The following is a 15,740-nucleotide window of genomic DNA, read 5'->3' on the forward strand; positions in this document are numbered from 1 at the left end:
TGTTGTTAACAGGAGGAGGGATGATAGTGAACTCTTTTTTGGATCCAGATTGCCCTTGACCAAGTCTCTCTGCATCAAGCCAAGGTTATCTAACTATATGATGATATCATAGGCTTGCCCAGACTGGCTACATAGGATATTAATAGAAATTAATTTATCCTAAGTAAGAGAGCATAAGCCCCATGGAAAAGGGTGGCCCAAACCCACAATCCATAGCAGGGATTGATCTCTAAGTATCACTCACTTAAAAATATATTTATTCTTTCCTAATTTCAAAGAAAAAGATGAAGATTTTCCTCCCTTTTTGGCACATGGAAACATTTCCTCAGCAGCAGAACAGTGAAGTGATTCTCTTGGGTACCAGTGTGAACAGCTCAGAGAAACTCAGATTTCTCCCCCAGTAGACTACAGTTCTCAATCCCCTGCTTGCTGACCAAGTCCCAGGGACGAACCAACCAAATCGACAGTCTCATAATGATTAGCTCCCAGCACCGGGATGAGAGACACATTGTTCTCACCAGGCATCCTGGAGTTCCCAGTTCACCTCATTTATTAATTCTGAGCTACATGGACTGATATTTTATTTTTACCAACTCTCCCTGTCCTGGAAGCTCCTGAATGCAGGTGCAGCATAGAGCTAGGGAGAAAATGATTTAAATAAATGGCGCAGTGAATTGTTGCCAACACCAATCGAAGTTGCAGGAGCAAGAGGAAGGCAATGAAAACCCATTGTGAGTACCCATTTTGATTTTTATTTTTTAAAGATTTTATTTATTTATTTGACAGAAAGAGACACAGTGAGAGAGGGAACAGAAGCAGGTGGAGTGGGAGAGGGAGAAGCAGGCTTCCCGCGGAGCAGGGAGCCCGATGTCGGACTCGATCCCAGGACCCTGGGATCATGACCTGAGCCGAAGGCAGACGCTTAACAACTGAGCCACCCAGGTGCCCCTTGAGTACCCATTTTTATTTATTTATTTATTTTTAAGATTTATTTATTTATTTATTTGACAGAGAGAGCGAGAGAGTGAGAGAGGGAACACAAGCAGGGGAAGTGGGAGAGGAAGAAGCAGGTTTCCCGCAGAGCAGGGAGCCGGATGCGGGGCTCGATCCCAGGACCCTGGGATCATGACCTGAGCCGAAGGCAGACGCTTAACGACTGAGCCACCCAGGCGCCCCTTGAATACCCATTTTTAAATCTAGAAGCTGATCACTCCCCCTTTCTCGGGTGGTTCTCACTGCAGTACCTCCCTCCACATGCAGCATATCTGGGCAAGGTGGGGCTGGGAAAAATGGCAAAGGGCTTAGCCAACTAGTGCTTGAAAAAAACCTCCTGAGGCTCACTGAGCTACAATTAGCCCATCAACTTCCCACTACCACCAAGGCAAGGAGTATGCCAGCCTTTCTGCTCTGCTAATATACATACTTCTTGATTGCCTTTCTCTGTCCTCTTTGACTCTTAGAAAGTGCCATTTATGGTTATTTTAATCTGATTCATCTGCTGAAAAATGCTGTGCAGCAGTTAGTGTAAGACGTGCAGGAGAAGAATAAACATCTGAGATCTTGATTCCCCCCACCTCTTGCAGATGGCCCACGGCCCATCCTTTCTAGGGAGGCTTCTCAGAGGCAGTAACTGAAGTATCTGCAGAGCTAGGATGTTATGCTGCAGCACAGTAGTCCCAGATCACTCCCAGATCCAGAAACAGCCACCGGAAGATTACACAGACCGTAATTATGCAGAGGTACAGCTGGCTCCATCACTGCCCCAACCCCCAACTGAGTGTGTAAAACAGTCTGCAGCTCTGCTCTGGATCTGATCACGGGAGCAAAGAGTATGGTGGGGGTGGCAAGTGGCGTATCTGCTTCCAGGCCCAGGAGCAGTTATCATATTCCATCTGTTTTGTGTTTTTTCACCTCTTTCTTCTTCTTCTTCTTTTTTAAGATTTTATTTATTTATTTGACAGAGAGAGACACAGCGAGAGAGGGAACAGAAGCAGGCGGAGTGGGAGAGGGAGAAGCAGGTTTCCCGCGGAGCAGGGACCCAGATGCGGGGCTCGATCCCAGGACCCTGGGATCATGACCTGAGCCGAAGGCAGACGCTTAACGACTGAGCCACCCAGGCACCTCTCACCTCTTTCTTCTGAATGCCAAAGCTAATTAGCCTCCCTGACAAAGCACTGCAACACATTTCCCAAGCTGTCAGGCTCAAGTCTGGGGTTCTCCAGTCCAGTGCTTCTCAGGCTTCACTGCACATGAGAGCTTTGAAAATTCTAATGCCCAGGCCATAACCTAGAACCATTAAATCAGAATTGGGGGAGGACAGAGTCCAAGCATCTTTTAAAGATCCTTTAGTGGTTCCCATGTACAGCAAGACTGATGCCTCTCTAGTCCGTCCCCCTATTTTATTTATTTCATGGCACTCAGTTCTACTAAATTATGGTTGTTTACTTGTCTCCCTCCACTAAAATGTAGGCTCCAGGAGCTCTGGACACAACTGCTTGTTCACTGCTCTGTCCCTAGCAACACCCAGATCAGTGCCTGGCAGATACTAGGCACTCATTAAAATCATTGTTCAATTAATATCTACATTCCTACACGGCCTCTGACTTCAGGATTTGACTAAGGCATCTGAGCTGCCACATTCCTTTTCTCCTTCACTTGCTCAAAAGCACTGTCACAAAAGAGTGACCCACAAAAATCCAGAAACACCTAGTTCCTAGCAAATCTGAGTTTAATCAGCAACAGAGGTTTTGCTGATTTTTCATCTCCACTACCACAAACGAGTAGACAGTCCTATGCAATGTCCCCCCAACCCCGGTAAAATAAAACCTCTTTCATGACAACGTAACAAGCAAGTAGTAGTCAGATTTATTTACTCTGCTCTAATTGGCACACTGCCATAAACAGAGGGCAAAGTCTGAGGCTTGGTTTAATGCCCATGCCAGGGATGGCCATTTGAAGATGTTTGTCAAACCCAACCTCCTATCTATAGAAACTGGAGCAGAGGCAGAGCAATAGAGCACCCTGAAAACTGTGTGGGCAGGCTCTCCACAGGACTATCTTTAGTTGTTCTCTCTATATAAATGGGGCAGGAGGGGGCATTTAATAGACCCACTGCTTGGGCTACTCACTCTCCTAGCAGGGCACACACCTCGGGGAGGAAAAGAATGGTGTACTGAAAGCCACCGTAGCCTGGGAATAACACTGCCCATCAATGCAACATGGCCACAAGCAAACATCCCCCAGAACAATGCAAACAAATCAAAGGACAGCTGTGGGGTGTTTTAAAGAGAGAAGGGTACAGGATGTTTCAAAACTCCTTGGTTTTATTTTTTTAAATTTTTTTATTTTTTAAAGATTTTATTTATTTATGTGACAGAGAGAGACACAGCAAGAGAGGGAACATAAGCAGGGGGAGTGGGAGAGGGAGAAGCAGGCTTCGCGCTGAGCTGGGAGCCCGATGTGGGGCTCGATCCCAGGACCCTGGGATCATGACCCGAGCTGAAGGCAGACGCTTAACGGCTGAGCCACCCAGGCGCCCCACTCCTTGGTTTTAAACACTGATTACAGAGAAAAGACATCAGCTACCTACCTGTTAATCCTTTCCCATGATTCTGTCGACTGCATTTCCTGGGAATCATCAAAGAAGGATCTCCTTGATATCACAGCTATCCTGCTCGCTAACTTCAGCACATCAGTTGATAAAAGTCTAATCTATAGTGGCTCAACTGTCCCTTAAAATCAATCTCATGAGAAGAGAAGGAAGGAAGTGATATTTTGGTCCCTCTTTCTTTCTTTCTCTCTCTCTCTCTCCTTCTTTCCTTCCCTCCCTCCCTCTCTCTCTCTTTTTTTTCCTAGCAAGCTCAACCTCAAGCTAGAGGTTGAGGGAATTCTTCAAAATGGGTTTAAGTACTACTTTCTAGCTCAGGACACAAAGTGCCTCTAACTGGACAAGCTCTTGGGGTCTTCATAATAAAAGGGAGAGGACACCTGCCTTATCTAATGCTAAGCCAGGGTCTCTAGGCACCTCCAGAAGCAGGAAGGTCTTGGTGGAGGGAAACCAGGATGGCTGAAAGGATGGATTCAAACAAACCAGAAGCTTAGCGATGACCTTCTGGAGCCCAGCAATAGGCTCTTTTCTTGAAGAATGCCAGAAGCACCTGCGGTGCTACCGACTCGGAAACCCAGAAACGCGTCCCTGCCCTCACATCCCAGTATCTCCTTTCTTCCCCTCCCTGAGCACACCCCTAAGAGCCCTGGACCAGGACCAGGAGTCCCTGCTCTGTCACTCCCTGGCTTCAAGCCATTGGGCAGGCCAGCTCTGCGTCTCTAGGCCTCAGGAGTTCCACCTGCACAATGGGGAATAAGATCTCCGTCCCACAGGAATGCTGTGAGGCCCCCAAGGGGCTAATACACAGTGCGAACGCGCTGTCAGAGGTCCAGCCCTGGCCCACCCAGGCCATTACTAAGATGACTAATTGCTTCCCTCGTCCCGGCTTCTCCCCTCTGGAGGCCCGGCTCCGTCTCGCTGTCCCACCTCCCTCAGGCCGGGGTCTTTCGGCCGTGGGGCCTGGGGGGCAGAGCCTCCCTCTCTGTAGGGCGGGGGCGACCCGGGCTGTTCGCCGGGCGCCCTCGAGGCCAGGCCGCTTCCCCCGGGCCCACGACCCCGCTCTGGAGCCCCCTTACCTCCATCGGTTGATCCCCACTGAGGAGGAGGCCGCGAACCAAGGGTCCAGGATGTAAACGCAGCGTACGCAGCGCGCCCCGCGCACGGCCGCCAGCAGCGCAGGGTTGTCGTGGAGCCGCAGCCCTTTGCGGAACCAGTGCACCGAGGAGGCGCCATCCACTCCGGCTGCCGAGGCCTGGGCCGCCGCTACCGCCGTGACCACAGCCGCCGCCATCACCTCTCCGAGGGCTCAGGCCTCCGCCGCTCCGCCCCCGTCGGCCCCGCGGGCCCCGCCCCTGGTCCGCCCAGTGACCTACGACGCCGCCGTTCCTCTCTGTGGCCCCACCCCCGAGGCCCTGGAGCGCCTCTGCCATTGGCTGGGCGCCTCCCGCCGGGCGATTGGCCCAGCGACGCAGAGTCTGGCCCCGCCCCCTCACGTTCCCACCATGTGTCGATCGGCCTGAGAGGAGGCGGCGGGCTGAGCTGGTGACGCAAGTTGCCGATCCCTGCAGAGGTCTGGGCGTGGAAGGAGTCTCAAGGGACCGAGGATCTCTTTCATGCGTCCTGTTGTAAGCCTGTCGCTGGAAGCTGTCTGGGCTGGTGGGGGTTGCTGTGACTCTAGCCAGTGACTTAACTGGCATCATCCACTTCTACCTCTAGTCTACCTCTAGACATCATCTGCAACATTCTACTACAGCTACTATTTATTCAGTGCATTTTATATACCAAGCAACATGATAATATCCTTACATAGACGTCTCGTTTACTATTCTTAGCCCGGTTACGTTCACTCAACAGATCCCAGTGAAAGAGCTGTTATTATTCTCATTTTAGATACAGAGGAATCTGAGGCTGCCACAGCTTGAGTGACTTGCTCTGTATCAGAAAGCGAATAAAAGGATCCCACCTAGATTATTCTGAATCTGAAGCTTCTGCTTTTATCCACAAAGCTATACTTTTATCTGCGTGGAGCTCCTTGGCATTTGAAAGTGGCAGAGTCTAAAGAGGGAGGAGGAGTGCCCTGATGTGCGGCACTGGAGGGGTTGGGGATAAGGATGGGCAATGCGGAGGATGTGGGTCGAGATAGTAATTATGCCATCAGATGAATTTTTCTTTTTGTTCTATGTTTAGTAGAATATAGAACAATGGTACCTCTGTGCTCCCAAAGCACTGAGCTGGATTCTGTGTGGGATTCAGAGATATGGAAGACACTGCCTCCACTACTCCCCTGGGGAGCCAACTGGAGCCCTGTTATTCTTCTGGAATCTAGCACTGGCCTTGCTGATAGACTGATTGAATGGCAAGAGAGGCATATGAACACCTGCAATGAAGTGTTGATGGTGGGCTCAGATAGCCTAATTTAGATTGGAGCTCTGTGGTTATCAAGTAAAGAGTTTGTTTGAATTTGGCCCAAGGTTGTGTCCATACTCACATCCCTTCCTGAATTTGGAAATGAGCGATGGAAGGATTTTAGCAAATTAGGGGCATTATTTGGCAGAACTCTATAAACCACTGAATGGTTCTCAGTCCCAGGTTCTCTCTCATTTGCATAAATTGTTCCCTCAAGCCTGAATCACACTCCTCACCCTGTCCCTCCCTTTTTAATTTTTTAAAAGATTTTATTTATTGATTTGACAGAGAGAGCGCCAGCTAGAGAGGGAACACAAGCAAGGGGAGTGGGAGAGGGAGAAGCAGGCTCCCCAAGGGGCAGGGAGCCCGATGCGGGGCTCGATCCCAGGACCACGGGATCATGACCTGAGCTGAGGACAGATGCTTAACAACTGAGCCACCCAGGCACCCCACCTGTCCCCCCTTTTTAAAAATTTTTATTTTTCTCTTTTTTTTAAAAGAATTTATTTATTTGGTAGAGAGAGGGAGCGCGCGCGCACGTAGGCGCGCGCGTGCACACACATACAAGCAGTGGGAGGGAGAGGGAGAAGCAGGCTCCCCAGCGAGCAGGGAGCCCAATGCGAGGCTGGATCCCAGGGTCCCAGGATCATAACCTGATCCAAAGGCAGATGCTTAACTGAGCCACCGAGGCGCCCCTACCCTGTCCCCTTTTTAACTCCAGTTTGTTCTGTGTCACTGCTCAGTATAGATGTCACTTTCTTGCTGTCTGGTCCCAGCCCGCATAGTGCCCATCTCATTCTGTGCTGCTTCTTATCACTGGCTTTAGTACAGGGTACTGGAATTTCTTGTCTCTCTGTGCCATTAGACTATAAACTGATGGAGGGCAGGGGCTTTGGCTTATTCACAGGTGAATTTTCAGAGTTTAGCTCAGTGCTTGGCACTATTTGATTGAGGATTACTTGAGTAAAAGGTGAACAGAAACTAGTCTCAGGTTGGCAGGAACCTTAAAGGTCTATCCAGGCCTGACTCTGTCCTTGTTTTTGAATCCCAAATGCTTGCTGGAAGAATAGATGCCACCTCTCATCACTTTTCTCTTGAGACTTTGTGTTTCCCCCTCTCCTATCCCCTTTTCTCTCCACAAGGTTGAGGAGGAATGGAACAGAGAGTGTAAGGAGGTGGTTCTTTCCCCTAGCCTCAAAGATGGGTACTCTTTCTCTGCTGAACTCCTGTAATGCTTTCTGTGTAGACTGTGGGTCCATGAGGGCAGGGACTGTGCTTATCTTGCTCATCAGTATATTCCCAGCACTAGTTTGGTACTTGACATGTAGTAGTTGCTCAATATATATTTGATGAATGATTTTTTTTTTAAAGATTTTATTTATTTATTTGACAGAGAGAGAGAGCGAGAGAGGGAACACAAGCAGGGGGAGTGGGGGAGGGAGAAGCAGGCTTCCTGCCGAGCAGGGAGCCCGATGTGGGGCTCCATCCCAGGACCCTGGGATCATGACCTGAGCCGAAGGCAGATGCTTAACGACTGAGCCACCCAGGCACCCCTTGATGAATGATTGAGTGTCATTTATCCCTATCTTATTAGGCTATGATGAGAGGCAGTGTAGTATGATGGTTAAGCCCAACATCTTGCACATCTGGAGTGGCTGGATTCAAATTCTGCTTCTGCTTTTATTCTGTGCGACCTTGGTAAACTAGTTGACCTCCCTGTTCCATATTTTCTTAAGCTATACAATAGGGATGACCATAGTAGCGAGGACATAGTAAGCATTTTACGAGTCAGCTACTATTACTCTGAACAGCAGGATCTGTGTCTGCTTTTATCTTCCTTGCAACACCTTGTTCTTGGTCTTACACATAATGAGCAATCCATAAGTTGCTGAGTGAATAAAAGATTTTAATCAGTTTTTTAAAGACCTCAAAATTGGGGCGCCTGGGTGGCTCAGTCGTTAAGCATCTGCCTTCGGCTCAGGTCATGATCCCAGGGTCCTGGGATCGAGCCCCTCCCTGCTCGACGGAGAGCCTGCTTCTCCCTCTACCACTCCCCCTGCTTGTGTTCCTGCTCTCCCTGTGTCTCTCTCTGTCAAATAAATAAATAAAATCTTTAAAAAAAAAAAGACCTCAAAATTATACCAGTAATGAAAAACAACAATCCCCCAAACCAGTGCAGTGTTGCATGCATTTTTAAACAAAATATTAAGTATATTCTATATTGCTATGTCATTGTCTTTGTTATTTTTTTTTTTTTTAAGATTTTATTTATTTTTTTGACAGAGAGAGACATAGCGAGAGCAGGAACACAAGCAGGGGGAGTGGGAGAGGGAGAAGCAGGCTTCCCGCAGAGCAGGGAGCCCGATGTGGGACTCGATCCCAGGACCCCAGGATCATGACCTGAGCCGAAGGCAGACGCTTAACGACTGAGCCACCCAGGCGCCCTTGTCTTTGTTATTTTAATGACTATATAATCCTTCACCGTGTTGATAAGGATGAATTATTTTATTGAATGATTGCATATGGTTTGAGTATAATAACAGGGTAATATTCAAGAATCAATCAGGAAGTAAATCTGGCCCTGGATAGAATACTGGAGTGCAGAGTTCACTTTTGAACTTCACACTTTTTTTTTTTTTTTTAAGATTTTATTTATTTATTTGACAGAGAGAGACACAGCGAGAGAGGGAACACAAGCAGGGGGAGTGGCAGAGGGAGAAGCAGGCTTCCCGCCGAGCAGGGAGCCCGATGCGGGGCTCGATCCCAGGGTCTTGGGACCATGACCTGAGCCGAAGGCAGACGCTTAACGACCGAGCCACCCAGGCGCCCCGAACTTCACACTTTAAAATGGACCTAGAGAGGGGCGCCTGGGTGGCTCAGTCGCTTAAGCAGCCAACTCTTGATTTGGGTTCAGGTCATGATCTTCCGGTCATGAGATCCAGCCTGGCTTTGGCTCTGTGCTGAGTGGGGTGTCTGCTTCTCTCCCTCTCCCTCTGCCCCTCCTTTCTCTGTCAAATAAATAAATAAATCTTTAAAAAAGAGAGACATAGAGAAATTGAAGAGAGACCAAAGAAACCTGTAAATTGCTAGGGAGGTGAAATGTAGCCGAGTACTATTGTATCTTTGAGAGAAATAAGAAGGAGGTTTGACCTCATAGCTGTATACCTCGTAATTTAAAAGCATCTTTGAAGAGTGGTTGCCATGAGGATGCCAAACGGTTGCTCCTTGTTTCCATTAGGGGTAGAGCGAAAGAATCTAGTTTAAGAAAAAAAAATTTAGTTTATGCCAGGAAGAGTAAGAGATTTAAGGAGGAACTTCGTATTCAGTGGTTTAGGAATGAGACAAATTAGTCAGGTAGTGGGAGGTTTCTTTCTTCGCTGAAGATATTAAGAAGACAGAGGTCAGTCCTGGGTTTTTTGTTGTCATAGTCTTGCATGGAGACTGGATTGGGCAACTTTTTACATTCCCTTTGAGCGGCGCTTTGGGTAAATATTTGATGATTGGTTGAAAGGTAACTAGGGGCGGGAGGGAGGGACGTCCTGGCGAGTTTAAGTTACCCGCGCCCTCTAGTGGTGGGACTGGGAAAGAAGCGGCCGTTCAGTTCGGGCCGAGCTCCCAGCATCAGGGCCCTACCCTCCTCCCTTTTGTTATGTAGACCCACGCAGTGTGCAGCCGTGGCATTCCTATTCCCAAGATTTCGCACAAAGCCTACTTTGATGTTCTTTGAACCCTTCAGCTTGAGAACTTGTAAAACTTATGGGGATTTATGGATCGGGAAGCCAGACTCCTTGTTCCGTTTCCAGCTCTGCGGTGAACTAGCAAATTACTTGGGCAAGTTACTTAGCCTTTCTGTGCTTCAGATTCCTCATCTGGAAAATGCGGATGATGGTGATGGTGATGGTGATACACGTGCAGCGTGGAACTGGAGCATGATAAATAGGCAAAAGTCTCAGAATTGAGAGTCCAGGAACAGACTTTCACATAGCTGGGTATTTATTCAGGACAAAGATGTCTTTATACCGAAGTGGGGTAAGGTGGTTTTTCTTGTAATGGCTATCAAACAGATATCCCAATGTAAAAAAAAAAAAAAGAAAGAAACTTGACCGCTATCTCAGAACATACACATAAATCAATTCCAGGTAGATTATAGGCTTAAATGTGAAAAGTAAAACAGTAAACAAAGCTTTGGGAAGATTATATAGGAGAAAATCCTTATGACCTTGAGGGCAGACAAAGAATTCTTAAATAAGACATGGCACGTGTTAACCATAAATGAAAAAAGACTGATAAATTGAACTACATTAAAATTATGAACTTCTTTTTTGGTCCTTTTTTTTTTTTTTTTTTAGTTGAAGTATAGTTGACATTCAATATTGTATTAGTTTCAGGCGTATGGCATAGTGATCCAACGATTCTCTATGTTATGCCGTGCTCACCACAGTGTTGTCACCATCTGTCAGTGTACGAAGTTATTACAGTATCATTGACTATGTTCCCTGTGCTGTACTTTTCACCTTCATGACTTATTTATTTATAACTGGAAGTTTGTACCTCTTAATTCCCTTCATCTGTTTCATCCACCCACCCCACCCTCTGGTAACCCCGAGTTTGTTCTCTGTAATTATGAGTCTGTTCCTGGTTTTGCTTGTTTGCTTGGGTATGAACTTCTGTTTATCAAAAAACATTATTTAGAGAGTGAAAAAGCAAACCACAGAATGAGACAAGATCGTTGTAACCGTTAAAATTCTTTTTTTTTTTTTTTAAAGATTTTATTTATTTGAGAGAGAGAGAATGAGAGACAGAGAGCATGAGAGGGAGGAGAGTCAGAGGGAGAAGCAGACTCCCTGCCGAGCAGGGAGCCCGATGCGGGACTCGATCCAGGGACTCCAGGATCATGACCTGAGCCGAAGGCAGTCGCTTAACCAACTGAGCCACCCAGGCGGCCCCTTAACCATTAAAATTCTTAAAGAGCTCAGATCCAGTATAAAAATGCAAAAAGAGACAGGGAACCCAATATGAAACTAAGTCAGACTTGAACAGACCCCTTCTCCCCCACGAGGGATAGATATGCAAGATGCTAATGAGCACAGGAAAAGGTGCCCACGTGCATTAATTAGTTCTTGGGGGAAATACAAATAAAAACTACAGGATACCACTATAAACCCACTAACATGGATAAAGTTAAAAAGATGGACAAACCCAAGTTTTGGGGAAGATGTGAGCAACTGAAACACTCACACATTGCTGTTGAGAGTGTAAACTGATGCAATCAGTTTAGAAAACTGTCTGGCATTATACACTAAATTTGAAAAACTAAATACCCTTACAGATCGCAAACAATATACCCTCTGACCTAGCAACTTAATTCCCAGCACATACCTAGCAGAAATTTGTCCATATGTACACCAAACACATTGTCAAGGGTTCAAAATAGCCAAAGTAAAACCAATGAATCACTGAATTAGTAATTAGTAAAAATTTATTGTGCACATACCGAAAGGGCAGCTTGCAACCCAGAGCAGTCAGAAGAGAACAGAAGAGAACATGGAATGAGGCTTAGGGGTATATTGTTTATTGTTTTTTGTTTTTTGTTTTTTTAAAGATTTTATTTATTTGACAGAGAGAGACACAGCGAGAGAGGGAACACAAGCAGGGGGAGTGGCAGAGGGAGAAGCAGGCTTCCTGCGGAGCAGGGAACCCGATGCGGGGCTCGATCCCAGGACCCTGGGACCATGACCTGAACTGAAGGCAGACGCTTAAGGACTGAGCCACCCAGGCGCCCCAGGGGTATATTGTTATAAAGCAATTTACACAGGGAGAAAGCAGTGACTGTTTATTCTGGGTGATTGGTTACAATATTATAATTTTCAGTGGTTATCCCATATTAACCTTGGGAAATAGTTCAAGTTTTGCTTATCCTTTCCAGAGGCAGAAGTAAGAAACAATCCAGGTCAAGTTAGTGCAAAAAAGGTAAACTGAGCTTTGTTTGCGTGACTACAACTGGTGCTATCTGCTTAGGGAACTTTCAAAGCTGGCCTCTGTCTGTCCTTGACTTTAACAACTTGTATGGAAATAGTCACAGTAGTGGTGTTCTTAGGAATAGTCTCAAACCAGAAACAGCTCAAATGTCTCTAAGCAGTAGAATGGATAAATAAATTATGGTGCATTCAAACAAAGGAATACTATACAACAATTAAAATGAATAAACCATAGCTATATTCATACATTCAGGGATGAATCTCCCCAATTTTTTTTAAAGATCTTATTTTTAAGTAATCTCTACACCCAATGTGGGGCTGAAACTTCAACCCCAAGATCAAGAGTCGCATGCTCCACAGACTGAGCCAGCCAGGCGCCCCCAATCTCACAAATTTAGTATTGAACAAAAGAAGTTGGACACAAAAGCAAACATTGATACGTGTGTGGATCCACCATATAAAGTTTACAACGTGGCAAAACTAACGTTTGGTGTTAACAGCCAAAGAAGTAGAAACAACCCAAATGTCCATCATCTGATGGATGGATAAACAAATGTGGTATATCCATACAATGAAATTCACTTAGCGGTAAACAAGAAGGGAGTACCAATAGACGCTTCACTGTCCATGAACCTTGAAAACATCTTGCTAAGTGAAAGATGCCTGTCGCAAAGTACCACATATGGTAGGATTCCACTTATATGAAAAGTCCAGAACAGGCAAATCCATTGAGACAGAAAATAATTTTCTAGGTCAGGGAGGGCTTCAGAGAAATGGGGAGTAACAGCCAATGGATACTGAATTTGGGGGAGTAATGAAAATGTTGTAAAACAGATTATGATGATGGTCACATGACTCTGAATTCAACAATGGGTGAATTGTATGGCATGTGAAATGTATCTCTATAAAGCTATTATTTAAAAAAAAATAGAGGGCATTATAAATAAAAAATAAAGTAAGCCTCAGTGCCAGAGTGAGACTTTAAAAAGACAGGTCTTCCGCTCCGAAATGCCAAAGTCAAAAAGCGTCCTTTATATCAAATTTGCATATGTAAGTACTAATTTTTAATTGATGTTATGGGGTCTTTTATTTATCTGAATATATGCATTGTATTAACATGTACAGTGTTATAGACAGATGAGTGTGTTGGTGTCCATATTTAAAAGATCATCAGCTCATAAATTAGAAACAAAACCAAAAGCTAACCTAATCCATGGTGCTAGATACCACATGCCAGGATGACAGTGACTATGGACCAGGACGGAGGGATAGAGATGGGGGCACCTAGGGGAGTTTCTGGGGTGCTGATAATGTTCTATTTCTATTTGCCTCAGAGCCTTCCCAGACTCTTCTGCTAGTCAGAGGAATTGAGGAAGCTGGACGGGCAGGATCTGAGTTCTTACAGACACACCTGAGTTTCCACCCGAGCAGGAAACAACCAGTGTTATTGCTTTGTTCAGTCCTACTGAGGCCTCACCATCTGTCAACCACCAAGGGACAAGTTGGGCCCAAATTCCTGCTAGCCACCCCAGAAACTCGTAGCCTTGAACAAAGGACCAAGGAGATGGGCAAGTGAGTGCTTTTCTGATCTTTGCCACAGCAGACCAAGAACATACAGGATGTTCCTCTCCAAATGAGGTGTGGCCATCAGATCTTGAGCCAGGGGCCCGTAGCCAGCGGGGGATGGGCAGGCGACTGTGCTCCGATCTCCTGGGACTGAGACCTCAGTCACCCCCAACACTCAGGAAAGCTGCACCCCATTCTCCCCACCCCTGAGAGGCAAGGTCCCAGTAACAAAGAGCAAAGACTACCCCGTAACAAAGAGCAAAGACTACCCAGTAACAAAGAGCAAACGCAAGAAAGAAAAACCAGGTGAAAGGGCTCCAACCAAGAGAACGGGGATATGGAACTTGGTTTAATTTCAAAACCGAAATTTCAAGGTTCTTGCTCAAGAGAAGGGCAATTACTCTTCGGGCTCAAGGGAGGGAAGTGTGGGGTGTGTGTTTGCAGGTCTGTGTGTGGTGGGGATGAGAGGGACAAAGGGCACGTGTGACATTTGCCTCTCAGCCACCAGGAAAAAGGACCTCGCTGCTGAGTCTTTCTCTGCTCGTCTGTCTCTGAGGCCCGGGAAGAGGTGACGTATTAGAGGTGACAGATTCGTGAGAGACTTGCCCCAGCCTGCCCTTAACTACAAGCCTCTGCTGGAGGACTGGAGTCCCAGGCACCCCCGAGACTGGGCTTTGGCCACTAATACAGAATCGTGGTCTTCTCTGAGATATTAGTACGTGTTCACCTTCCCCTCCATTTTTTAATTTAGAAGACTAAAGTGCAAGAAATGGAATCTTCCTTCTCCAGGACATCAAAGGTTGATGACTCCTCCTGTGAAGGAAGTATCTGGTGACTGCTTGCCTTCTGTGTGGTGGGATAGACTTCCCAAAGGGAAGTGGGATGGAGGCTGGTGGAAGGAGCTCACGTAGCTGCCACGCTGTGTCCCAGAACCCTCGGGTCCCTGAGTCAAGCCAGAAACTGCGTGTATGTGACCTTAGTCCAAATCCTTCTGGTGTCAGGTAACCAAAACCTTCGACTTGCTGAAGCAAAAAGCAAACATACATTGGGAGGACACAGGAACATCTCGTGGGACCCCAGGGCCTGACATGCATCTTGCTTTACCAGAATTGAATGCAGGAATCATTCAAGTGGCTGGATACGGGGCAGCCATCCTCCCTCTATTTCTCTTTCTCTGGGATCCTATGGTCTCCTGTTTGCTTCTTTTTGCAACTTTCCCCATTTCCTGTCTCTGAAGTCGTGTTTTCTCGGCCTGCTCTGTGTCCAGGGCCAAACGTGGCTGCCCCATAACGTCTGGCTGCTACTAGGAGACTACCAGTATCTTTCAGATCCCAATTCAGGAACGGTGGGCGGCCTAGGACGTTGGTCCAGTCAGCAGGTGCAGGGGATGGGAGGCTGTGGTCCAAACGTGGAGTGAGGGCACACCCCCATGAGCGAGGGGGGTGTTGGAGATGGAGGTTTGTGTGCTGAGCAGATGTTAATTATCATTGCCCTTGCTTATGAGAGTATTAATCATTCACTGGGCAAACCTGACCAAGTGCCTCCTGGGTCAGGCTCCCAGAAGGTTCTCAAAGATACAGGGCTGGGTTAGACATAATTGTTGCCCTTTGAGAAACTTACAGTGAAGGAAGCAAGCGTATTAACATTTTTTCTTGTTATATGTTTCATGAGAAGTACAATAAAAGAGTTTTGTGCAAACTAAGATCTTAAGATCACAGAGGAATATTAATCGCGAACATTAGTTGAGCTTTGCTCAGTGCCAGCCACTGTTCGCTTAACTCTTGACATGATCCTCTAAAGTAGGGTCTCTTATTGTCACTCTTATGTTAGCAATGACCTCCATTCGCCGAGGAGGACACAGGCTTGGAGCGGCTGAGCATCCTCTAAGTGACAGCTAGGAAGCAGGGAGCAGGGATTCCAATGCAGGTCTGTCTGAGTGTAAATCCTGAGGTCTTCCCACTTCGGCAACAGAGATTTTAGAAAATACCAAGAAATTATATATCATTTATATTTCAACAAAAAATAAAGAGGATAGGGGCTCCTGGGTGGCTCAGTCAGTTAAGTGACCGACTCTTGGTTTCTGCTAGGGTCATGATCTTGGGGTCCTGGCATTGAGCCCCACGTTGGACTCTGAACTCAGCTGGGGAGTCTGCTTGAGATTCTTTCTCTCTCTCCCTCTGCCC

At 46.7% G+C, this 15,740-nt stretch overlaps 1 protein-coding gene across 3 annotated transcripts in view; it reads right to left on the reverse strand.

The window, feature by feature from the left end:
* CRY2 (cryptochrome circadian regulator 2) overlaps nt 1-4,902 on the reverse strand; it is a 35,613-nt gene extending 30,711 nt beyond the window's left edge. For 2 of the 3 annotated variants that reach the window (XM_021685393.1, XM_021685394.1), the window contains exon 1: nt 4,684-4,902. In XM_021685393.1, coding sequence (XP_021541068.1) covers nt 4,684-4,898 — 215 coding nt within the window. In that variant the 5' untranslated portion in view covers nt 4,899-4,902. Of the gene's footprint in view, nt 1-3,589; nt 3,711-4,683 lie in introns of those variants that run through there. The other variant, XM_021685395.1, reaches the window with a different exon arrangement.
* Nucleotides 4,903-15,740: the final 10,838 nt, after the last annotated feature.

Source organism: Neomonachus schauinslandi, chromosome 11 (genome assembly GCF_002201575.2).
Source record: "Neomonachus schauinslandi chromosome 11, ASM220157v2, whole genome shotgun sequence".
NCBI lineage: Eukaryota > Metazoa > Chordata > Mammalia > Carnivora > Phocidae > Neomonachus > Neomonachus schauinslandi.